Below are 27,360 nucleotides of genomic sequence, written 5' to 3'. Positions count from 1 at the left end.
TGACTTCAGTTTGCAAATCAAACTACTTGATAACACATTATAGATAATTTATCAAAATGAAAGATTTATGCAGATAGATAGATAGATATTCTTTATTTCCTCCAATAAGAAGAGCATGCTATTTACAAATAATACAAATATATACATGTACAACGTTACAATTACATTAGAAATACAAATTTACAATATTCACGGGAAAATATATATCACTATGTATATTCTATAAGAGAGTCAAAATAACCAAGCTTACATGTATGTTGACATAAATTATGTCTAATACAAATATGTCATATGGTCACTGTGGTATACATAATTGCATACAATCTTATAAAAGGATATTATAAAGTGGATGCGACACATAATGAGTGAACTTGGATACAATTTTAAAAAGCGTCACCCTCGTTTCATCTTCTATATTTTGACACGGAAATCCTGACAGCATTTCCAGAAGTTGTTCTTTGTAATTCAGTTCACAGAAAGTTATAAACTTTTCACCTCCTAGGATAGCATGTATTTTTCTCCATAATTTATGTCTATACATGTCGTTTAAAGGACAAAATAACACAACATGATGTATCACTGATCTCGTAGAGCGTCGACATTTTGGACATATTAGAATACGTTCTCTTGTAAAAATTTGACTTATAAAAAACACAACAGTCCGACAATAGGGTAAATAATCACGATATAACTGACTGAACCGCCAAGAATTACACGGTACTATTTCGGTATGAATGCTTAAGAAATCAGATAAAGTAGCATCGTTTATCAACCTGCTAATGTACGCAAAATGTGCATGGTAACTTAAAGTTGATTTAACAGTTCTTTTCCAGACATTATTCGATGGAAAACTTTCCCTGTAGTAATAGTCATAAAAGTAAGTAATCATGTTATACTTTCCAAAGATTCTGAAGACATCCGGTACAAAACCTAGCATTTTACTTGGGCTATCCATAAAACAATTAAGACGGAAATCAAACATACTCTTCACTCGATTGTCTCTGTCTAAATTACATAACTGGCCAAAAAAGAGCAGTTTCCGTTTATCAATCTCATGTTCAATTGAATATAAACCAATGAGGCTTAAGGCAACATCTGTTCTGGTGTGTCGTGGTAATGATTGCATAGATTTTATACATTGTCTGTGAATAATTTCTAGAGAGTGCAATTGTGTTTGTGTCATAGCAGACCAAAGTTCACATCCGAAAAGAGTTCTTGGCAATGCAATAGTCTCATAAAGATGTTTGGCCGATATTGGGTGTATCCCACCACTGTGTACTCCACAATCTGCGAAACTAAAGTACGTTTTGCGCAGTTTCGTACATGCATCCTTGATATTTTCATTTAAGCACATATATTTATTACACTTAACACCTAAGTGTACGTAACTGTCTGATTCTAGCACGCTGTCAGAACCTAATTTCCATTTTCTTAAGGTTTTCTGGTAATGCTTAGGTACTTCGTTATAGACTACAACACTACTTTTCTTAGCATTGTATAAGTAGTGTTCCTTTGTCGAATTTTCATAACACATAGTCATTAGACCGTCTAATCCAGTTTTGCTAAGTGACGTCAGGACCATGTCGTCAGCGGAAGTGGGACAACCATAGCTGATGTTGTTAATACGAAAACAATGCCTCGAATTTTCAACTGTATCTATTAAACTATCAATAAAAATTAAGTATAAAAACGGACTAATGCACTGGCCCTGTCTGGTTCCCTGTTGGATCTGGAACCAGTCTGAAGTATATCCTTGTGTTCTAACACAGCTTTGTACATTTCTAAACATTTCGACAATTATTGTAAATATGTGTTTGTTTATTCCCGTTTTGAAGAGCTTTAACATTAATATTGGATGTGAAACTCTGTCGAAGGCCTGTTTTGCGTCCAGAAAACATGTAAACAGTTTTGCGTTATTTTCCTTCGCATAATAGATACTTTCGCGTAATAACAGCGATGTCATGGTACAACTAAATTGTTTTTGAAAACCACCTTGCATGGCATTCACTTTCACGGTATTTTCCTGGTTGATAATATGTAATATGCATTTTTCATATAACTTGAGTATTGTCGAACACAGAGATATAGCGCGATAACTGTCGGGGTCTCTTTTGTTTTTATTTGACCCTTTGTATAGTGTAGTAATAACACCTTTTTTAAGGTTGTCTGGCACGTACATAAAGTCAGACATGCTTTGGTATAGCTTTGTGATTACGGATACTATAACGTTCCCGCCGTTTCTGATATGCTCATAATTAATTTGATCATGTCCGCTAGCTTTTCCATTTTACATGTTTTCAACTGTTTTCGGACCAACTCTTCATCTATATTAATCTTTTCAAAATTCACTGTTTTCAGTGATTCGGTAATATTGAACAGTTCTGTTTTGCATTTCGAAATGCATTCATGATCAAAATTTTCACTTTGAGTGGGTTTGTATAAGAGCTCAAAATACCGTCTCCATCCTTCATTAATGTCTTTGGGTTCGCTGTACATTTTGCCATCGAAGGCCATTTCAAAAACAGGATCATTCTTTTTCATTTTGCGTCTTTTGTTGATCAATTTCCAGAATTCGTTGCTGTCTATTTCAGCGGCCGTGTCTATCTCATGTTCTAGTTTTTCTATATATCCTGTAACATACATTCGATGCATATGTCGAAATTTCCTTTTAGCTGATTTGTAATTCATATAACTTGTACAGTTTGTGTCTCTTGGCCTATTTTCGTTAATCCATGTTTGCCTTTTATTTAACATACAATTGTGCTGCTCTGTAAGCTCACTATTCCAGTAAGGTTTTATGTAAGGCTTAAACGATTGTTTAGGTATGCACTTTTCTGAAACAGATTGCAATATACTAACAATAGACTGGTATAGTTTTTCAATGTCCTGTTTAGATTTAATTTCAGTATATAGCAATTGCTGTAATTGAATATTTTCATCTAAGCTACAACGGTATCTTTCTAAAATATCGGGTTTGACATGTTTCCAATTAATAATACGTGTATTCGCCTTAATATGGAAATTAGACATATTCGACTTAACAGAGATATTTAATGTACATACAATCGGACGGTGCGTTGATACATTTAAGCAGTCGTCGTCTAATATAGCACAGGAATCAACAAAATACACATGTTCAGACTGTAACAGTATATGATCAATTAAAGTCTCTCTATTACTGTTATATGGTACGTTACTAAACATCGCCCCAGAGCACAATTCTGATCCTTCAATAGCGATGAGCTGATTTCTGATCATAAGATCAACTAGCAAATGCCCCCGTTGATCAAAATGGAAAGAATGTTGGTTCCTGGAAGGAAGTTCAGTATTGTAATCTCCCATGATTAAGGCTGTACCTTTATCACTGAATCTACATATAACGTTTTCTACATCATCCAAACTGTTCCTAAATGTCTCTACAGAATGGTTTTTACATGGAAGATAAATTTGAAAAATATACAAATATTGACTTGGGGAGATATTGACCTCAATACCTATAATGTATCTGGATTGTATATTCAATGGTGCAATTTTATCATTTAGCATCTTGTTCCACATTATGGCGATGCCGCCTTTACCAACCTTTCTATTACCCATAATACTCAAATCTGGGTCTGCTATAGCTAAACTGCTATAGTTACTATTTATACAATTTAAAAAGTTAAGGTCATAAGAATAAAGCATATGTTCAGCAATGCCACATATATGGATACAATTACGCTCAAGAAAGTCGCTAAGATAACTGGAACTCGACATAATACCAGCTGAGTTCCATGTTCCAACTCTTAATCTATCATTCACAATATTATACATTTGCAAATTATCAGTTCACATTTAATCGTCAAGGTCAATGTTTAACTTTTCATACCTATTGTCACTATTGAAACCGCCTTGAAACCAATCTTCTGTTCTATGAAACCTTGGGGGTTCCGGTTTCGCATTTTGTCATCTACATCTTTGTTGTTGAAACGCCCACGGTACATGCCATAGGAAAGCCATGGTCTACATGTTATTCCATACGGCCAAAAATTTTCCTCGGTCATACAGTCAGCATTTTCATCATCTTCTACATTAACGCGTATGACTACTGACCCAAATCGTGCTTTTCTGAAAATTGTCACTTTTGTAACTTTAGGCCCCCGTCTTCTTATATAATTTGCTATCTTTGTTTCTGTAATTTTTGGACCAAAGCCACCAATATAAAAACGCTTGGGTCTTTTTCTTACATACTGTTCAAAATCTTCCTCATTGTCTGACTCATCATTATAATCATCTTGATTAATATTGTCGTCGTACTGATTACCCCGATTATAATGAAATCGGAATTCACGAAGTTTGTTTTCTTTTGAAACTGCTAGTTCTTTATTAATCACTTGAAAGTTGATATTGCGCTTCCGTTGGTCTTTTTGGGTATCACGACGCCTGTGTGCATTTTGCTTTTTACTAAAGGGTTTTCGGTCAGATATTATAGTTTGGATGGGTTGCTGATTTTGCACAGCTTGTTCGCTACAATTATTGTTACTTTGCGATGAAGGGAGAGAATCACATGTATTTATTTGATTCTGAAAGGATTGCTTTCGGTGGTGTGTCGGACTTGGTATATTTGTCTGTTCCGCTCTTTGATCTGGTATTATTATCTGAGAGGAAGAGGTTTCCGGAGGTAGCGGAGAGACCTGATCTTCAGTTGTCACTAACGCAGACTTAGTGCATTGACTTGAATTTTCCACTTGACCAATGCCAGTTTTACCGTAACAGACACTGACCGATCTTTGCAAATTTTCTACCGCCGTCCTCATTGATAACATGTAATTCTGGAAGGCGTGAAGATGACCGTTCTGTTTCAATTGCTCGGATTTACAGCGTATGCGTTCATCAGAAATTGAGGACTCTATTTTGGAAATGCTAATATTTAGTTCATGCTTTATATCATCGATATAAGAATGTATACCTTTAATTTCTGATGTGCGTTCATTCTCTTCAGCAGCATTTTTCTGTTTCATTTGCAAAATATCTGCTTGGAGTGATGAAATCGTTTCCTTTAGAAGATCGATTTCTTTCTTACATGGACACGTGACAGCTTGAGTAGCATCTGATGTTTCTTTTGGTGTGGAATGGCAGGTACGTAAGCTCTTAGATGCGCTGAGTATATCCACCAGAATTTGATAGTCATCTCCTTCGGCTACAGATAAAAGCATATGTATATCACGGCCTAGTTTTGAAGCTACTGATTTGCCATATCGCGTTTTTACACGCCGTTTAAGTTCAATATCACGATTGTATGGATAATCATCAGATTGTCTGATTATTTCAAATAACATCTGACGTGTACGCTCCAAATTTGTCTCTGAGTTTTGATAATCCAGTAAAAGTTGATCTATGAACATATCCGATGGTAGTTCCTCTAGTAGGTTTTGCAGACGATGCACTTCGGCTAAGTCAGAGGTTTCATTGGCCGCCAGCAATATACTTGCAGATGAAGTGTACACTTTATTAGAATTTAGCATTTGCGAAATGTTTGGTTCAAGAGATGCCGCATCGTTTTGTGGCTCATTTGTCAACTTGTCACTTTTAAAGTTTGTATTGTTAACGGGCACCTTGATGTGTGTCTGACTGTTAATCTCAACAGGCTCTAACTCGATCAAAGGATTATCCCTTTCCATTGTCAAAGTTCACACAGGGACAGACGATCGCCGTCACAACACAATACAAAATTTGTCTATAATACAGTTGTTCACAGTTTTAAAGCTAACTTTGGCTCAGTATATTTAGCAAAAATATTGATATATCTCAAAATGATAAGTAAGTTTAATAAATATGATAAAAACCTGTTCAAATACCAACATATATCAAATTAAAGAAAGAGCGGAATACGGTCTGCGTATCACATGAATAAGGGTGTGATAAGAGTCTTTTATGTAGAGAAGTGCTTTTTAAAAGATTTTCCTTGTTACACTTGTCGTCTGCATATGAAAAGGTTTCTTGCTTTTGTGACTTATTCAGATTGCATATTAAAATGAGTACTTATTTGCTTTGATAAATTTGTTATAAATTATTTAACTGATTTATTGTATATGAATATTTTTCTTTAGTATTGTATGCAAATATTGAACTCAGTTTAAATCTGTTTTATTATATATATGCTATATAATGACTGAATCTCGTTACACTGAAATGAAGGTACGCTGCATACAGTTTATCTATGTGATATGACTACGGTCAAACTTTGCTTATGAAACAGAAATATTGAAATAATTACAATTGTATGTTTAGCTTGACCTTCACTTTTTTATAGGTGTGACGTCATTGTCCGAAGATTCATGAATAGCGAATATGCATTTGTTAAAGCGGGTTCAGTCGGCCTGTTTTAGAAATAAATAAAAATAATAAATAAAAAAATCCTTTAATTGATTTTTTCATGTATTCTAATCAAACTTGATTTGTAGCATCTTTATTAGGCCCACAGCCAACTTTGTTCAGCTGGGACATTTGACCCCTTTTAGGGGCTGCTAGAGCTAAAACTAGAAATGCCTTTATACAGCGTCTCATGAACAGCTTGATGGATCTTTGTCATACTTGGTCTGGAGCATCATTATAAGGTCCTCTTCCAAATTTATTTATATAGGAACTTGGGCCCTATAAGGGACCACTATAGCTAAAAGGAGATATGCCTTTCTTCGCATTAACCACTAAAATGTAATGGATTTTTATCAAACTCGATGTGTAACAATATCGTAAGGTCTCCTGCTATTTTGTTACAAATGGGGATAGGGGCCAATTTAGCTAAAATATAAACACGTTTAATGACCTCTTCTCATGAACCGCTTCATGAATCTTCATCAAACTACTGCTGTAATTATTCGTCTAAGGATAAACGAAACAAAATTGCAACCCTACGAAACCTTTGCGAAAAATTAAGAGAGAACCATTTAAATTGTTAAAGTAAGGTGTTTAGTTTTGCAATTTGAAAAATGTTAGATGAAAGATGAATGTTAGATGAAAAATTCATAAACTTCTTTCCTTATTACAATTCGTTCGCCGACCATCATTTTTAAAGATATTTCTTGTTCAGTTATATATTGCGAATTGCTGGCGTTTCATTTTACGACAGTGTGAAACATTTGTGAAGTCTGACACCAGATGTGTCTTGACAGCTACGTAAATTAGGAGACAAGTAGGAAGAAAGTAGAAATGTCAAGAGAATAACTTCATGAATTATCTATGCTCGAGATTTAGATATAATATATTGATACAATATATCAGATGCAAAAGATTATATTCAAACACGGTGAGAAATTGTTTTGATATTTGTGCAGTAATATAGTTACTTTAAGACAATTCTTTTCTTTTTATTTATTTCTTTTTTTTTCCTCGTGCCCTCGATAGTTTAAGTCGTAAAAGCTGAATATAATATTAACTTAGTTCTGTTTCATCAAAATGATTTATTTTGTAAAACAGCAACATGTTTGCACATTTTAGTATGTTTTAACTGAGGATTATTTAGCGTCAGGGCTGTACGTTCTCCTTAGGTCAGTTCAATTTGACAGCTCATAAATATTTGATTATATGAACCACTCTCGAGTCCCCTACTGATGTTACATGAGAACGTGAGGTCGTAACCCAGCGGGGCTCCAACCCTCGACTAACCATTTAGCTGCCGATACCTTGTCCACTGTATCACCACTTCCTTTAAAAGGCCGAATAGCTAAAGTCACTGACTGAGATCAAAATCAGTGCTTAAGGATGTACGAGCATTTTTTTTCAGGATATCCACCGTTTTGAAAAATGTTTCTTCGAATATTGTTTTCTAATTAAAGTTTTGCCTAAAATTAATGCTAAATAATCAAAATATGGCTAATAATGTACCATTTAACCAAACAGATTCTACTTTATGCGAAAAAAAAAATCACCCTTATTTTAGCTGGTAGCCTAAAATTGACGTAAAATTTACAATGGAGTAGGGGTAGGTAATTTCAAATATCTATTAAAGTAGATCAGGTTTGGTTTTGATACTTTCCAGACTGATACATATTATGATATGCTATAAATGAAATAAAAGTTTTCAATATAGCACTTTAACTTATCCAGAAAATATAAATTAACAGGTTTTTTTCTTAATAAATCTCTTAGATGCACGGTGAACCCACCTGTTTTTCTTCCATTTTGAAGCCTTTTTTGTGTGCCATTAAAGCTGCAAAATATTTTGAAAATCTTAACGTTAGACTTTTTTTTAGATCTAAATACGTCTTTTTTTCCATTGAAATAAAGTGGGTGGGGTAATCATGTCAACATGCAAAAATGAAAGAGATTTGTTAGTGACATTTCTGCTTATATAATACTGACATCACTTTGTATTCATATTAACCTGCAAGACCTGAAATCCCTATTACAGTAAGTGGGATATTATATGTTTTATACGGTATCACGATTTTTTTCAATTTTACAAAAGTTCAGAAATGCAGTGGGTGAAGTAAATGTCCTATATAAAATTAAAACGAGTTCGATGACCTGTGTTTTTTCTTCTCTAGTTTGTCTTGGAAACTAATGTTCTTCAAGCTCACAGAGTATGAAACAATTCTTAACGTTAGAAACAATTCGTTCCTACATCCTTAAAGTGCTTTATAGATGACCACTATACACCCCGCGCCTTTTTTTACTTTTCGATGTCGGAAAAGTAGAAATATTGGAGTCGCTCAGTATGGTTATTCCATTAATTCCTTCCCTTCTTCTCCATCATTTTTGTTTTCAAAGAACTAAATAAAAACATTACAGACCTAAAAGGGTTGCGAATATTCCATTTAATCCCAAATGCTAGCTTTACCGTAATGCAAAGGTGTAATAAAAAGAGCCTTTAAGGTACTGTCCAAACTAATGAAAGAGTACGTACATATGATTATTTTGGGGTAAATACTATTGTACGTAAATAGTGTTCTTTTTATCGAGTTTACTGAGTTCTTTTATACAATGACAACAAATGTAGCTTGATTAAAAGAAGGGAAAAAATGCGGAACCCATTTGTAAGGGATATTTAACTTTTTCTTTCTGAGTTGGAATGGTCAGAGAGGTATCTTTTTTATTTAATTTCATTGCGGATTTATTGTTTTGCATCTGATATTGTATTTTGAGAAATAGAATGAAAAGTAATACCAAGTCACAGAAGTGTAATTCTGACGGCGTTATTTTACAGAAAGTAGAACGATCCTACCTTTTTTCACTTTTTACGCTAGTTAAAAAAGTAGAGTGTCCTAAATATGTATAAAAACACGTGTATCCACGAATTATACACAAAACCTTTTCAAAGAGGAGAATTGGTAAGTCGGACCTAGAAATAGTTACACGTTTTCACTGCATTGGATTAACAAGAGATTATAAAAACATTTAATTTCCTTTCCAGATAATTAACTAGCATTCTAATTTTAGCAGGAAATAACGAGGAAGCAGCCATTCTCTATAATTCTGGCTGCATGGGATTAAGTTGCTAATCACGTGGGATTATAAAGATTACTTTGGATTACGAAGATGCAAGAACATGCAATTTTGAATGTCAGATTAATTAGAACGAAATATCATCTTAGTATTGCAGCCTGGAAAAAAAATGTAACATGTCGTTATTGGAGTTAATTCGCACACGGAAGAGTTGTTTTTGTGCAAGAGCCTAACAGAAGGCAATATTGTCCTGCAAGTAAAAGATCTTCTTGTTTTCAAAATAAATGATGCCTCATCATTTTCTTAAGTCATTAAGCTTATACAGTATACATAATTTTAGTAAAAGTATCTCATTTCTAACAGAAGTTATTGACTGAAAACATTTTCTTACACTGACCTTGGCCAAAGCAATCCAAAATGCATCTGAACATTGCTCTCCATACAAAGAAGCTACGTTCAAGTTCAGTCGACATGCCCCTTTCCTAAATGAAGTTATCGAACAAAAATAGTTAGTATAATTTTAGTTACAGCGACCTAGACTTTGACCGAAGCAATCAAAAATGCATCTGAACCTTGATCTTAATACAACGAACCTACATACCAAGTTCAGTCTACATGCCTCTTTCCTAAATGAAGTTACCGAACAAAAATAGTATATTTTAGTCACAGCGACCAAAATAAATCCAAATCCAGCAATCCAAAATAAATATGAAACTTGGTCTCTCTGAAAGCCATAAAAGTGAGTCCTGAACATACCACCGAAAATATGAGTGTGTCCAGTTTGTAAAATATGTAGTAAAGCAGTACTGCTTCAAGTTGGAAATAAAATACATACATTTAAAATATCAGCATAGATGTCGCGCACATTACGAGTGCATATGGATAAAATCTACCATTTTTAAAGAATTAAAAGATAAAAGTTGTTTTTACTTTGATTGATTATTTCGCCTTGTATACCAAACGAAAGGTTTCCGAAAATTTCACAAATGTCTCGGTTACGATTACGATGATTACATAGTCATCTCATCTACATAATCAACAAAAATGCAAACTTTTACACCAAAAGTTCCTCAAACAGGTGTTATATCTAGAAGTATCATTTTTTTAAAACACCAATTCATATCTGGTTTGAAGTCGGCCAATAGCTTTGCATGGTTAATGTTATTTATAAATGTACTTTCGTGAGTTTCTGTGTAGAACTATTGCATTCATGGGAATCCGTTTAAATCGGCCTGTTATCGTAGAACATTTTTTACCCAAAGTAAATTAAACATATTCCGGTAGAACATGTCTAATATATTGAACCGAACATGAACAAGATATAAATATGAGCCGCGCCATGAGAAAACCAACATAGTGGGTTTGCGACCAGCATGGATCCAGACCAGCCTGCGCACTCGCGCAGTCTGGTCAGGATCCATGCTGTTCGCTTTTAAAGCCTACTGTAATTAGAGAAACCGTTAGCGAACAGTATGGATCCTGACCAGACTGCGCGGATGCGCAGGCTAGTCTGGATCCATGCTGGTCGCAAAGCCACTATGTTGATTTTCTGATGGCGCGGCTAAATTATACATTTGCAAAATGTTCTGAAACGGAAAATAATTTAGTTGTTCACTTACCCATTTCTCTCAGAGCTGCTTCGAAATTCTCTCCTCTGTCAAAATTCCAAGTTCCTACCAACTGCTGCTGAATCTCTTGGCATGCCATTTCGTTCATCTCTAACGTTCTTATAATCCTTAATTGGGCACGTAAACGTTTATCAAAATATGTATATATCTCACGAATACTGCCTAGTTAAGGGAAATTCAATTACGCAGATCATGTGCATAAACAAATATGACCAGTAGGGAAAACTTTACCTGAACATAAAAACGTTAGTCTTTTTCCCCTCAGAGAACACAAACTGTGTTACCTCAGGTATTAAAAACTTCAATGTTTTATATACGTAGCGGTCATCATAGGTATGGTCACGACTTGTAACATTAACATTAATTTGGCGGGCAATGATACAAATATAGAAAGATCATGTACAGTTCCGTAAGATGTATACCGAATTATTGACAAATATACGCACGAGACATTCGTTCGATGTGACCAACTAAGCAGGAGGCATCTCCAGGTGATCACGCATTTCAATGTGAGAATTACCAGGCCTATAAATAATTTACGATGTTTGCTATTATTAAAAACAAATCGCCATGCACACATTTTACAAAATCATATACACTGATAGAGCCGAACATCAATTCAGTGGATTTTCAAATATGCAAGTTTCCATCTCTTCAATTGCTGACGATTCTTTTTGTAAAGTTGTGAGAATAATTAATTAAAAAACTTCCATGCTAAAATTCATAGTTTTTTGCTTGCATAAAAGAGTCAAGTTAAAGATTTACCTGTAAGTGCCACTGTATAGACAAGACCAAGACCAATGCACAATGAAAATATATTCCAAAAAAGTAAGTAACTGGTGCATATCAATTTGCATAATGCCCGAGGTATGTATCACCATACATTTATAGACATTCCTTTATACCACTTAACCTTTAGCAGTAAATTTTCGGTAAACACCCCATTGATAAACAAGTGGCACTACCCAATTTGAAAGATGGGCCGGTCCATTTTTGAAATTTAGCAGGGTAAGGGTTAAGTACTCTTGATGGAGTCTGTTCATACTTTCCACATACAATAATTGAAAGTGGCTGGTAACAAGAGGGTCGCTGTGGCCAAAAGTCGCTCAACTGACCGTGAATATATGTACGACGTATGGAATCACGTATGACAAGTATAAAAACACAAGTCAAATGCCCTATTCGAGTGAATTTGAGAGACTACACCGGTGCTATGGACCAAGTTGACTGAAGATTCACAAAGCGCAAGGGAAAATGTCATATGTTTAGCTCTAGAGGCCCCTTAAATATTCAAAGAACTATTTCTGGACAAGGCAAAAATGACACCGTGATGTTTTTTGCTACGTAAAGTACATTTATATGGCTACTGAACGAATCTTGGTACAACTTATTGTAACTGCAATACTCTTCTGGTAGCTTGCACTGATGGGGAAGACACTGTCGAGATTAAAACATTCAAAACTAACCAACGCCTTCTATCTGAAAACTGACTGTTAACTTAGAATCTACACGGAAATGATGAAAGAAACAAAAAATGATAAAACTTCTCAACATATATTTTCTTTTTTCTCAATCATAAATAATACTACTTCAATGTAAACATATAATATATATTATGATAAATTTCTCTATCACATTCTGTGCTTTTGTACAAAATTATGCATTGATCATGAAAAGCACAAACAACAAGTACGACAATAAACAAACAAAAAATGAAAGCAAGATGGTGATCAAAGTGGTATATGTATACAAACATGCACACAGTATGGTACTCTGTTCGATATTTTCAAGTTCTCGGATATATTTGTTAACTGTACATATCCTCGTGGTAAAAAAGCAACTACAAAATGCATACAGACATCATAAGACTTCTCGACAGTTGATTCAATGTGCACAAGCAACATTTCTTACTTTTCATATATTTTATGAAGACATATATCGCAGGAACAAAAGGAGTCAAATGTATTTCTTTTGATTGCAATATAATTTCCAGTTTTACATTTCCATTTGATAGATATTGCGATGTTCCAACAACCTGTACCAAAAGGAAACCTAAACAAGAGGCTCATCATGACCCTGGATTGCTCACCTGAGTAATGTGAGCTACACTGACAAGTGTAAGAGATCAGGTAAGAAAGTCAGATGTAAGTAGTATTGAAATCTTTTTCCAGTTGTGTGAACACGTTTTAAATGTCAAACTGATGCTAAAATATTCAGAAAGTAGGTCAGTAGGTCACATCTATGGTCACTGAAAGTCAGTTTTAAGATCAGTGTGTAAAATGTCATCCAAATTTCAAGGCTGTATTTTAAAAAACAAGAAAGTAGGTCAGTAGGTCAAGGTCAAAGTTGAGTGACCCCTAATCACTTTCCTATATAACTCATATAACAAGTGACCCCTGGGGCGGGGCCTCTTTTCACCCCAGGGGTATAATTTGAACAATATTGTTAGAGGTGAACTACACAATCCTACATACAAAATATCAAAGGCCTAGGCCTTGAACTTTCAGACAAGAAGATGTTTAAAGATTTTTCTATGTAATTTAACTTAGGACCCACAGGACAGGGCCTCTTTTCACCTCAGGGGCATAATTTGAACAATTTTGGTAGAGGACCACAAGGCAATGCTACATACCAAATATCAAACCCTAGGCCTAATTTGAACAATTTTCATAGAGGACCATTAGATGATGTCACATGCCAAATATCAAGGCTCTAAGCCTTGTGGTTTTGGACAAGAAGATTTTAATTTTTTTTTCTTCAGGTTCACATGGCAACCAGAGTTTTGCATGGAATTCCTTTTTTTTAATAATTTTGAAAGAGGGCCACCCAAGAATCATTCCTGTGAAGTTTGGTGTAATTCTGCCCAGTGGTTTTCAAGAAGAAAATTTTTTTTTAAAAATGTTGATGGACGGATGACGGACGACTGACATTGAGCAGTCACAAAAGCTCACCATGAGCCTTTGGCTCAGGCCGCACTATGTGTAGTGTTATGCTTATACTAAACATTGTTTAAAAACGACTTTAAATTTTTCGACATAATCCATAAACTGTGGATTCCTTTTTAAACTATTTTAGCTGGATCTAGAAAACAACCTAGAACCGTCACGGTGATAGCGCTAATCAATGACAACTTATTCCTTTCGTAATGCTGAAACGTTTTTGCTGTCCTACAGTATCCTTTTGCGACATTGAATGCGATCCCATACCAGATTTTATGCGAGTAATTTAACAGATACGAATGCAATACCCTTTTTTTGGTCAATGTTCTAATTATTAAATCATTATCATTTTTGAGAGCGTGTCTTGCTTCATGCAGTCTGTTGAATATGTTTTACATACCTTTTAAACATATAGCCCATACCTGTTTATACTAAGAATATTCCCGCTCCCGCACAGACCCGAAAATATACACAAAAGGCTGAACAATGCTCTTCTAAGATCTCCCGATGTGAGTACTCTTTTACATCGTGTTTCATTTTCATTTGCTTTGGCTAAGTCGAGATTCTGCCACTGTAACAAAGTTTTTGTTAAATTGGACTCAACATAGAATGCAGCCTTGTCATTGGTTAATTTAAATTTTCTCAGACGCAGCACATTATAAGACCGGTCCCGTAAGTCCCTGAAATTTCATAACCTTTGGCCCAGAGTTTTAATAAGCTCAGACAAGAGTCAAGATAGTAGGGGCAAAGATAAAAGATAAGATAAGAGAAGTTTTATTTTAAGTCGGCAAGACATGATATTTGTCTTTGTTTTTTATATAACAATACAACATAAGCTCTGACTGAGCTTTTTAACCGACTACCTACAAAAGTGTGGGAAATCTGGGGGTCTGCCTCCCGCATGTGAGAGTTCCCCTGTTTCAAACGTCAAAATCCTGTATTCTAGCGAGTGCTAGAGAAAAAAATACTTATATCCTCAATCTTTGTGGGTGTTTTGTGTCACTGTTACATTTAGGAACAATTTGAATAGGAACTTCTATTGGAAGTTATTCCTGTGTTGAAAACCTTTGAGGAGAGGGATAATAAATAATTTAACTCGTTTTCTGTAAATCTGGGTGCTACGTCGCCGGACCATCTTGTCACTCTCACTCTCACCCCTGCTCCTACGCCTTTTTAACTGATGAATTAATGGTATAAAGAACTGACAATAATGTGACAAATGACTAGGCTAAATCCTGAGATGGGTCTCTAAAACCTTGTTTTGTAATCTTTGTGTATAATTTAATTAGTATATACAAGCAAGACATTGTATATTTATATCTGCAAAATAATATGTTTGCATGCATAATATATTTAAACGTGCAATATACCCATGCTGCATTCTCTCACGAACTAACGAATATTAACTATCAACTGACCACGAACTATCAAGTGAAAAAATGAAGTTTGTATCCCATACAATTTATGCATAAAAACAGTTTAAGAACTACCTTTTGTTTTAGATATGTAATATGTCATTTGTCCACTGTCCGTATAGACTGTATTATAGTGCATATTTTAGAGAAAATACTGACTGAAAATTGCCAGGTTTTATTTTAACTTAAAAATGAAATATCACATGATTAGTTCGTGACAATAAACATAGGTATATAACAAATTAATACCACTACCGAAGCAATCACATAGCAGGACCATAAACATAATATAGGATACAGACTCATATTCATCTGCATTTTAAGCCTGACATTTAACTTAAACATGCATTGTTTTCATTATATTTGAGTTGGTTATTACGTCACTACTTGAATGTACTGTGAACACATTTAAATTCGCCTGGCATGAAATTTCGCGCAAACGTGAAAAAGGACTGTTTCGCACTGGCTTTAATTCGCGCATTTTCAATTTTTGAAATGAAAAAATAGAATTAAAAGATAATAATAGCGCGGTCTTAAATTCGCGCAACGGTCCTAGCGCGAAATACGCGAAAATTCGTCCTACGCGAATAAAAATGATTTCACAGTACATTATTCAGCGGCTATAGACATTCCGTAACTATAAAAATTCCAGAAACAAAACCATAGCATATTGATTGTTAACCTTTAGCCTGCTTGCGGCAATTAATTCGCAAACATTAAATCGCCCCTATTGGATGTACGTACGATTAGGGTTAGGTTTAACATAAGTTTAATAGTGTACGTTCAATGTGTGCGTACAGTGAATGTGGGAGATTTAATGCCAACCCAATTAATTCTGCCTTTGCGACCAGTGCAGACCAAGATCAGCAGGCTGATCATGATCTGCACTGTTCACCATTCATCAGTATCTTATTTTTTGTATGCACCCCTTTTAACAGATAATGGTACTGTAAAAACTTGAAAGACGGACAAGTCCTTTATAGAAATTTAGCAGGGTAAGGGTTAATTTACTCTTCTTTTGTCTAGGTTTCAGACTTGAAACACAGATGAATATGTTAATACAGGCACTTTTTGAAATAAGCTAGCTATCCATAAAATAGATAATAATTAACCCCCTTTTGTTAATACACCGATGGGAGGAATTTACTTTACCTATTTATGTTCGTGATATGACCTGTTCCCATTACACTCCCAAAACCTATTACAAGAAGGTATATGGCTCTCCTAAGATCACCCGTAGTTAATACCCTTTTACACTGAATTTCGTTTTCAGATGCTTTGGTAAATTCAATTCTTTGCCACTGTAAAATTTACATTTTCAATGAAGTACAAACAGAATTGCAACAATACAAACTAATCTTTATTAAACATATGACATGCATCATTATTATTTCTTATTTGATAATCCATAATCTAGTAGCTGAATGAAAAGTATAACGCTTTTGTAATACGTCCCCGTTTAATGCTTCTTTATAACATGAATACAACATTCTTTTGTTTTGAACGAACTATATACACCAGTTTTCGATGATTGTTGTCGCATATATTTGTCAAAGGTCTCAGTATTCATTTAAACATGGCAAATAAGTTTTTGAATAATTGTTCTTGATTACCTCCCTTTATTGACCTTAATGTATAAGTTCACGTGCAATATTCATTTATTGTGTTTTCTAGTCATGTAAGTATCTATAATATCTATTTGGACAGCCACTGTGTTTGTTTTAACATATAATTTAAAGCCTCAAGGACTGTGAAGTAAAAACATTTTAAACAAGGAGAAACGTACCTGTCAAAATAACAAATTTGGATACCCAACAGTATGCGTATCTTGTACAGAAAAAAAGTAACAATGCTATTATTTATTATAATTCTGTAAAATCATTAAATCGTGACCAAAATATTTCTATTTGAAATTACAGGGATTAAATTATTTTTCTCGTCGTTTATGCATGTGTAAACCCTTCCTCTTCATAACACATACTTTTAACATAAATATGTGTACTACTCGGCTGGGTTTACACATGCATAAGCACCAAAAACTAATTTTATCCAACAGCGAACATATAAATTACCTGATGAATATATTAAAGATAATACATGTATAAATAAAATACCTCAGTGACAGTTTGCTGAAACATAAGATAATCGTTTGATTTCGTGTGTTTGTGATGTTTCACCGTTGTGTGACCATTTGGGAAACTTTTCCCGTTTGAAACCGACTTATTTGGAACTCTGTTGTTTGACTCATCGGATGTCCTTGGTAAAAATATTGGCTGAGACTTTGTGAGGTTCCTTTCTACCTCTACATAAAGGTAAAGATTCCAAACTAGGAAGATGTAGCAAAGTGTCTCTTGGCTGAAAATGTTAAAGAAGAAACCTATACAACTATTGGTCGAGGAGCATATGTACATACAATTGACAATATGTTGAGTCGGCAAAGACCATATACATAAGGAAAATCTCATTCCTTTGATGCTCTTCTTATGTGATCAAGTATCAATGCAACAATCGCAAGAAAAGTATATCATGATATCATTGTTATAACTACAAAGTTCAATATTCTACTTGGTGTTCGGCGTATTTTTAAAACACATAGAATTCAATGACATATAAAATCGTAAAATAAATCCTTATTAGAAATGACTAGAATCCATACATATAAAGTCATTATACAAACAAATCACGGTCACACATGTCAATAAAGGGCATATTTTGAGATCCCAACAGTGGTCTTCATTTGAAGGTGGCCTTAGAAAATCAAATACGCAGCATATGTTAAAATCGGAAATCAAACCAGTGGTTTTGACCATGCAGACATATCAATTTTAAGTTTACCACCGACCATATATAAGTAAGCCCGCCCGCTTAGCTCAGCAGGGAGAGCGTTTGTCTACGTGAGGTAGTGAGTTCGATCCCCGGGCGGGGCGTATGTTCTACGTAACGATTTGATAAAAAGACATTGTGTCTGAAATCATTCGTTCTCCACCTCTGATTTATGTGGGGAAGTTGGCAACTACTTGCGGAAAACAGGTACGGAATCCAGGAACACTGGACTGAAATACTGTTGAAAAACGGCGTTAAACCAAAAACAAACAAACAAACATATATAAATAAGTAGAAACGAAATTTGGGCATTATTGTGCAATATATAAAAATAAAGGATACCCTATGCTCAGAAGTATAAAGGGAGCCACATATCCAAAAGACATAGCTACAAGGCGACTTTGTATATCTGTGTTGACAACAATAGGTTCAAATAATGAAACAACTGAAAATAGAACAACAACTCCATGGTTATCCGGATGATTTGAAACATGAATAATACAAAAGATATTTAGAGAAAAAAGCTAAAATCGACTTGATTTATATGTAAACAGTTCGGTCCTGATTTAGTTCGGATGTAGACTAAAAGCAAAGGCAAAACACAAGGAAGAAATTTCAACATGAAAAGCAACATTCAAACCTCGTCTACGTTGTGGTAATGGATCTTTACGAAGGACACTATTTCAAACTGGCAATGTTTCCTTAAACCGTCTATATTTTTTCTCAGTTACTTTAAAATGCAGTTGCAGCCAACAAAAAATCTAAATGCACGATTCTAAGAACTTAAAGCTCAACATTATCTCACATGTCACAAATTATTTCCTTACAGCCTGTCTAAAGACAATGTCTATATACATTTGCGATATTCAATATAACTGTAGGTCACATAACAGAAATAACTTTTTGTCTTAGTTTGTTTAATTCTCATATCTGAGACTAAATGCTGCACATACTTTTCTCATTTTATGAGAAAAATGTGCCATTAAATGTTTTCATTCTCGTTCTATATGACCTTGACAAAGATTGATTACAAACAGAAATTGTACATACAGAAAATAACCCAACTCGGGATTTGAACACTGAGAGGTGTTCTGATGTTGTTCTCAGTCAGGTATGAGGAGTAGTAAAGAATACCAGTCGCCAGGGCTATCTTCACAATCTGACAAAACAAATTACAGCAATCTTATCAACAAATAGGCCCTGTTAAGGTAAACCGGGTAATACATTTTTATACCAGCATGAACACTTCAGGGTTGACGACAGATTGTCAGCTTTGCAGTGTTCTCGAAGATGAGGCCCACGTTTTGCTAAACTGTGGTCTGTATGAAGACTAACGTATTAATATGCAATACTCTCAATGACAAATTACTGTTTCTTCTTACACATCTTTCTTTAATACGTAATAGTGCCAAAACCTGTTTCAATATCTTGCAAAGACGCAGTTTTTATCTCTGTAGATAATCTCTGTTAACATTTCTTAAACTTATTTGTAATGTTTTATTACATAAGGGTATTAGTTGTTAAATAATCCACTCTCGATATGATCAAGGTTAGTAAATGTTCCTCTCCTCTTTTTTAGCCTGTACAACAGTGTAACATTTTTGCTCATTTGCAAAATTTGAAATTTGCAGTGAAGTTAGTAGAAAGATTGCAAGTCATGATGGTGTATTTCTTGTTTAACTCTATGAAAGTATATAAAAGCTTGAGACTACGTTATATTTTTAGTACCATCGTATAACTCGTATTGCTCGGTAAATTAACCCTTTATTTCTCACCACATTTAATGTCTACTACACCGCTACAAATGTCCAAAACGCTTAAACATGATTTTACTGCAATTATTTATTGACATATGTATTATTTAAGGTAATTAAAGTGACCAAATAATAAACTAGTCATTAAACAGGGGGTATCTGGCCATAACGGCTTGAAATACATCGTCCCAGCAATTTTCTTGGGCTTATTAGATAAAGACAATTTCAATAATAATTATAGATGATTTCGAAATGCGTAAAAAGTTCTTAATATTGAATGTCAAAACATTTCATTAATATACTTATGATCTGATCCCTATGTCACCGAGGAGCGAGTCATTAAGTTACGAAAAGAAATATGCTATAAGTATTTTCTTTCAGACAGACAGATATATAATACAAATCTGGTAAAATGTATATCGGAAACACTGCTGACAAAATAATCCTGCATAAAATATGCAAGCATATACTCAACACAGATTATATACATCTTATTATCAATGATAAGTTTAAGTTAAATACCTGAAAAATGGCGAACCGCCTGCCAAAATGTCGAGACAATCGCCCCTTCACTGCAGAACCCTCTAGGTGACTGCAATAGTAAAAATCACGCTTACAGGTGAAGTATAGACCTGTTTGCTGATTATTGTCACTATGATAAAATATTTACTTACTTACTTACTTATTAAACTCATTAATTTACTTACTTCCCTACATACTTACTAACTTAATAATGTACTTACAAAACATAGTACTTCCTTACGTACTAAACCTACTTTCTTCATTTCTTACTTACTTACTTATTTACTTGATTTACTGACTTACGTACTAACTATTATTTACTTACTTACTTATAGTAAGCAATAATTCAAACACATCTTTTTGTAAGTTATTAATTGATAGTTCTCTCATAAAAAGAAACTTGAAATAAAAGTTAGAACGCAGAGTCTATGAGACCTCGAACAGATCAACGTGCAGACATCTAGATGATATGATTGTTTCCAATGTAAAACTTAATATGATCTTGTTTTCACATTTGAACTGTTATCATTTCAATCTGCTTTAAATCTTTACCAAATAAGCCGCGCCATGAGAAAACCAACATAGTGGTTTTGCGACCAGCATAGATCCAGACCAGCCTGCGCATCCGTGCAGTCTGGTCAGGATCCATGCTGTTCGCTAACGGTTTCTCTAATTGCAATAGGCTTTGAAAGCGAACAGCATGGATCTTGACCAGACTACGCGGATGCGCAGGCTGCTCTGGATCCATGCTGGCCGCAAAGCCACTATGTTGGTGTTCTGATGGCACGGCTCAAATAACAGATTTAGCAAAAAAAGATCATTTGGAAGCATAGAACGCAACCAGTCAAAATAATAGCAGACGCGGTTTGACTGACTTTGTTCATAACACGCAATGAAATGTAATGTGCACTAACCCTCACGCCTCAGCGGAAGACTTTGATAAACATATATCGAATGAAGTTAAAAAGGTCCAAAAATTATAACAACACTAAGGCAATGTACATGTATAGAAATGCTTTTTGAAGATTTCAGGTATGTTAACGAACGAACTTACTAATGGAAAGCTATACTGGATATTGTTGCAGCAACACCACTGACAATTCTGAAAGTAGAGGTCGAAGGGTTAAAAAATATATTGCAAAATAAATATTGTTTGAAAGGGGGAATTTTATAAATTTCAAGGTCATGAGAAAAGCGAAACAATTCTAAAATTAAATTTCTTAATGATATGATTTAAATTTTTGTCTTAATAGATGTGCAGACTGGTAGTTTGGTATACATTGTATATTGTATTACCGTACTTAACTACAGAACACAAGACAACAACCCATTCGTTTGATACGACACGTCAAGATAAAAACCTTACCAAAAAGGACAAAGAAGAAACGGAAAGCGTTACAGTCGTAGTCCAGTCAGTTATATTATCTTACTGTAAAAATATCTCCGTGCCGTATTAAAACCCGCTGTTCTCTTCGTAACAAATTTAGGCGTTTTTACATTTATAACAAAGATTACCGTGATTTCCGTGAACCGTTTTCTTGACAATAGATATACATATCCACATTATGAGTCATTCCAAAGGACCCTAATGCTGGTAATAGAAAATTTCAGAATTCAAACCTATCTTAACAATTTGTACATGTTTGATGTCACGGAACGACTTTTGACACGGAATTCCATTGTAAATTTCAGCTATTTTAGAAGTTTTGGTCATAATTCTTAACGGATTTTTATGAAACTTAAGGATTACTTAGTTAGCATGAAAGAAATTTTCACTTTAAAACTTTGCAGTTTTTCCGAGACAGGATATTATACAGGTAAAATACAGTTTGGGTCATTACATATTATAGTAAATTCTAGTGCGCCAGAAAGACCTGGAGGATGTCTTACACACCAGAGTGATGTCCTGCGCAGAATCTCACACTGACCACCGCCTAGTATGATGCAAGCTCAAACTCCACTTTAAACCAAAGCCAAAGAAAGGGGCCCAGCAGGAAAAAGTTAAAGATCTGTAACTTTCTGTTAGCTGCAGTAAAAGCTGACTTCAGGCAGATCTTCACTCAAAGTTAGAGGAATCCAGCTGTCCCTTAGATCCCTCCCCAGAAACGCTTCGGGAGCACCTGAAAACTGCAATAGTGCTGACGTCTGATGAGGTCCTGGCATTCACCAGAAAACAAAACAAGGACTGGTTCGTCGAAAACAATGAGGAAATCCAGGGATTGCTGACGGAAAAGAAGTCTGCACATCAGGCTCACTTGGCTCAGCCCCCCTTGCCCTGTGAAGAAAGCTGCCTTCCGCCAAACGTGTAGCAACTTCCAGCGAAAATTGAGCGAGATCCAAAACGACTGGTGGACAAAGCTTGCAGAGAAAACATAGCTCTGTGCTGACACATGTGACTACAAGGGTTTCTATGAAGCTTTAAAGTCAGTTCATGGTCCATCTCACCAAGTTAAGAGTCCTTTACGCAGTACAGATGGCGCGACACTCCTTACTGATAGAGCAGTCATCCTCAGCCGCTGGTCGGAACACTTTCAGGCTCTCTTCAGCGCTGACCGCTCTGTTCAGGACTCTGTACTGCTGTGCATTCCTCAACTTCCTGTAAAGGTCGAAGTAGACAACGCACCCACACATGACGTGACTGTCAAAGCTATAAAGCATCTAAAGAGTGGCAAGGCAGCAGATGTTGATGGCATACCACGAGAAGTCTGGAAGCATGGCGGACCTGAGTGACAAGCCAAACTCCATGAGCTCTTTGTCTGTTGCTGGGAGCAGGGCAAACTTCTACAAGATCTCCGTGATGCAGTCATCGTAACCCTGTACAAAAACAAGGGGGAAAAGTCCGACTGCTCGAATTACCACGGGATCACCCTGCTCTCAACTGCGGGTAACATCATGGCAAGGATACTGATCAACAGGCTGTTACCAACTATTGCTGAAGACCACCTTCCAGAAAGCCAGTTTGGCTTCAGAGCCAATAGGAGCACCACAGACATGATTTTTGTCCTCAGATAGCTCCAAGGAAAGTGCCGATAGCAGAACAAGAGCCTATATGTGACTTTTGTCGATCTGACCAAGGTGTATGACACAGTCGTGGCAAATCATGGAGCGACTCTGCTGTTCACCAACTTTCCTCAACATGGTTATTCAACTGCACGAAGAACAGCGTGGTCAAGTCCGACTGAATAGCGACCTTTCGGAGCCTTTCCACATCAACGGGGTGAAGCAGGATTGTGTCCTGGTCCCAACTCTCTTCACCATCTTCTTTAGCATGATGCTAAAACAAGCCACAGAAGACATTTTTGATGAGGACTTCATATACATCAGGTATCATCTTGATGGTTGCCTTTTCAACCTCAGACGTCTTCATGCCCACACGAAAACCCTTGAGCTACTGATCCGCGACTACCTCTTCGCAGATGATGCTGCCCTTGTAGCATACACAGAGAATGCCCTGCAGTGCATTACATCCTGCTTCGTAGAGGCTGCCAAGCTCTCTGGGCTAGAAGTCAGCTTGAAGAGTATCGAGTATCACCCTCCCCACATCTCAGTTGGTGAAACGGAACTAAAGTTCGTAGAGGAATTTACCTACATTGGGTCCACCATCACGTCAGATGCCCGCATCGACAAAGAAATCGGCAACAGGCTAGCCAAGGCGAACAATGCTTTTGGGAGACTTTACAAGTGCGTATGGAATAACAAACACCTGAAGAAAAGTACCAACGTCAGCGTCTACAGGGCAGTCGTGTTTACCACGCTCTTGTACGGTTCTGAATTCTTGGTTACTTATAGTAGCCACATACGACTCCTTGAACGCTTCCATCAACGCTGTCTCCGCATTATCCTGAACATCCATTGGAGTGACTTTGTGACAAATGTTGAAGTCTTAGAAATGTCAGGGGTCACCAGTACTGAGGCCATGCTGTTGAAAACACAGCTACGCTGGGCTGCACATGTGTCCAGGATGGAAGACAACCGCCTTCCCAAAGCTATAATGTACGGCGAACTTTCAACCGGCCATCGTGACAGACGAGCGCCTAAAAACGCTACAAAGACTGTCTAAAATAGTCCCTCAGTGTCTGCAACATAGACCACCGCCAGTGGTCTACACTAGCTGCAGAACGTGACACCTGGCGCCAAACCACTCACAGAGCTGTCTCTTCCTTCGCTTTGAGACCACACGCTGGGCCATTTTGAAGGAAAAGCGGCAGAGAAGGAAGAACCGTGCAGCTACTGCTACAGTAACTGCACAAAGCCTTGATCAGAATTTCCCGTGCATTCACTGCAACCGGGCCTGCAGATCCCGCATCGGCCTGATCAGTCATATGCTTACTTGCAGAAAACGTGGACTGCAACCTTCATAAATCTTCGTTAACGAAGTTTAGCCATGATGATGAAATATCTTATTTCCAAAAATCTACAACTACTTCAGAATTATCAAAGTAAAACAAAAATTATCGATTTCCCTGGTTAAGGAACAGTGTGTTATCCCGGCCAGCCACTACTAACTGATAACCAATATCTTACTTACACTAAATTATAATGTAAATCTCGATCACCCAGTGGTTTAGCAACCAAAGCAGCAATTCCAAGGGTAGAAAGCAACCATTGATATCTGAGGTTCTGAAATTAAGATAAAAGCTATAAACTATACGTGCGCAAATATTGTCAAAACTGTTCAAAGAAAAGAACGTGGCCGCTTAGTTAGTTCGTGTAATGACGTAAACTACAGAGATTCCCTAGTTTTCTGAGATTTTTAAAATAATATAGATCAAGAACATATTTGTTTCGTTTAACATGCTATAGAAAGCAAATAGAAACAAGTCATTTTATTAAATAAAACATGCTATAAAAGCAGTAAACTGACAAAATCCTAAAGCATAGCTTAGTAAAGTTGTATACCCGACCTTATAAGTTATATCCTAGACTAGGTTAACAAGCACAGAAATTGTATTACTTTTAGCTTATATCTTAGACTAAATTAGCAAACTCGTAGAAATTTTACAAATTTTGAGATTCTTTCTTGACTTTATCATCGAAATCACAGAAACTGTGCAAGTATATCAATAGCGTTAGGTATCTTTTCGTTTAAGAAAGGTAAATAATGATTGAAAATGATTGTTACGTTTTGCCTAACAAACATAACAACCTTATCCGTACCAGGGCTTTTCGTGATACCTTTGGCAAAAACAAAAATACCTTTGCATCGAAATGCTGCTAATATGATGGCTTATAATATTCATCAAGAAAGTCTGAATAAAGAATGACTTAAATTTGCAACTGAATTTATCCCATTTTAGCAGTAATTGCAAAACTAATAAAGTAATCTTGAAAATTTAAAAAAGTCCCATTATCAACCTTAAAATTCTTATAAATGATAATGATATCATGGTACTGTTTTTTTTTTATCTAGGATATGCCTTGTTACAGAAAAGTTGGATCATACAATAGTATATTACTACTAATGAACTTCCTGTTCATAATAAAAATCTTGTTGATAAAACATATGAAGAAATAATTGTATATTTACCTTATCTAATTCTGTTTTGTTTCCATTAATTGTAACAAGAGCAAACAATACTGCTGTAACTCCTAGAAGGAAGCGGTGGTACATAGACATAATCTGTAACAAGAAGTTGCACGTTGTTCACGAGCATTAAGACAGGTGTATGTTAACGACGGTTACATTTTTAAAGGACACTCGCGAATGCAAAACATTCAATAATATGAATGGGTTTTATTTATAAAAGTTATGCACGACTTCTTAATATCGGGAGAGAATCTTTTGTTTATGGATACTGTAAGAACTTAACTACTGTTCATCTGAATTTCTCTCACAGACAAACTTGATTTAAAGGGATTGGTAAAGGTGTTTCATTGATAATTCCTCCTAAAAAGTCCTCTTAAATTACTTAAAGTAATGGGAAAAAATTCAAAATTGTTTAAGGAATGCGAAAAGTTAAGACCATTTCAATATTTCATTTAAAATGAAAGCCATTGTGTTTCAAGGGCAACATAAAACAAAATAATGATTTCAATCTGTATTCTGATATTCAATACATAAAATTTCCTCCATCAGCAAAATAGAATTTCACTACTTTTTCCCATTACAATAAAAGAAATTATCACGCTTTACTTCTTAAAGTCATTAACCAACATATAGGCATAATGCTAATTGAATGATTTAGCAATTTGTAAATGACGTCATAAACCTTGAATTTCAAAATATCACATCTTTTTCAAAAGTGATCTGATTTAAAACAAAAAACATTACAGTGTTTTAAATGGTTGACAATAGTTTTCGACATATTAAATCAACCGATTGTTAGTACACCCTTCCCCTTTAATGTTTATCTAAGTAATTTTATTTCTTAAATATATTATATCTAATGCTATACAACTGTCTTGCTGCAGAGATTATAGATTTTACATGCAAAAACTGGCAATTACATCATAAGTATTTATAATTTTAAAGATGTCAAGATCTATTTTTAGATATTGGTATCACTTATATCAGTAACTACCTTTACTTACAATTAGAATGATGCATAAGACACAGAGAATCGCCACCGGAAGTAACTGTTTCTGGCGTTTGATGATGGAAAGTAAATTGCCAATTTCATACCACCTAGTAAAAAATAAATATTCCAATACAGGTTTAATAACCTTTAGCCTGCTAAATTTCTAAAATGAACTGGTCCACCGTTCAATTTAGACAATACCATTTATTAATTTGCATTGGTGATTACTGAAAATTTACTGACTGAATAGCGAACAGTGCTGGCTGATCTTGGTCTGTTCTGGTCACAAACACTGCGAAAAAAGAGTTAATATACGGGAGTGTACGGGATCCCGTATA

At 35.4% G+C, this 27,360-nt stretch overlaps 1 protein-coding gene across 4 annotated transcripts in view; it reads right to left on the bottom strand.

The window, feature by feature from the left end:
• Window positions 1-14,105: 14,105 nt before the first annotated feature.
• LOC123533722 (GPI ethanolamine phosphate transferase 1-like) overlaps window positions 14,106-27,360 on the bottom strand; it is a 67,230-nt gene continuing 53,975 nt past the window's right edge. For 2 of the 4 annotated variants that reach the window (XM_053519013.1, XM_053519015.1), the window contains exons 16-24: window positions 27,036-27,129; window positions 26,032-26,124; window positions 25,033-25,124; window positions 21,559-21,606; window positions 20,505-20,574; window positions 19,279-19,387; window positions 18,571-18,673; window positions 17,520-17,760; window positions 14,107-14,561 (exon numbers count right to left, since the gene is read on the bottom strand). In XM_053519013.1, the coding sequence (XP_053374988.1) occupies window positions 14,394-14,561; window positions 17,520-17,760; window positions 18,571-18,673; window positions 19,279-19,387; window positions 20,505-20,574; window positions 21,559-21,606; window positions 25,033-25,124; window positions 26,032-26,124; window positions 27,036-27,129 (1,018 nt within the window). In that variant the 3' untranslated portion in view covers window positions 14,107-14,393. Of the gene's footprint in view, window positions 14,562-16,557; window positions 16,707-17,519; window positions 17,761-18,570; window positions 18,674-19,278; window positions 19,388-20,504; window positions 20,575-21,558; window positions 21,607-25,032; window positions 25,125-26,031; window positions 26,125-27,035; window positions 27,130-27,360 lie in introns of all 4 variants that reach the window. The other 2 variants (XM_053519014.1, XM_053519016.1) reach the window with 2 other exon arrangements.

This window comes from Mercenaria mercenaria, chromosome 12, assembly GCF_021730395.1.
Source record: "Mercenaria mercenaria strain notata chromosome 12, MADL_Memer_1, whole genome shotgun sequence".
Lineage (NCBI taxonomy): Eukaryota > Metazoa > Mollusca > Bivalvia > Venerida > Veneridae > Mercenaria > Mercenaria mercenaria.
The sequence above is the reverse complement of the archived record's forward strand: the minus strand, read 5'-3'. Positions and strand labels throughout refer to the sequence as shown.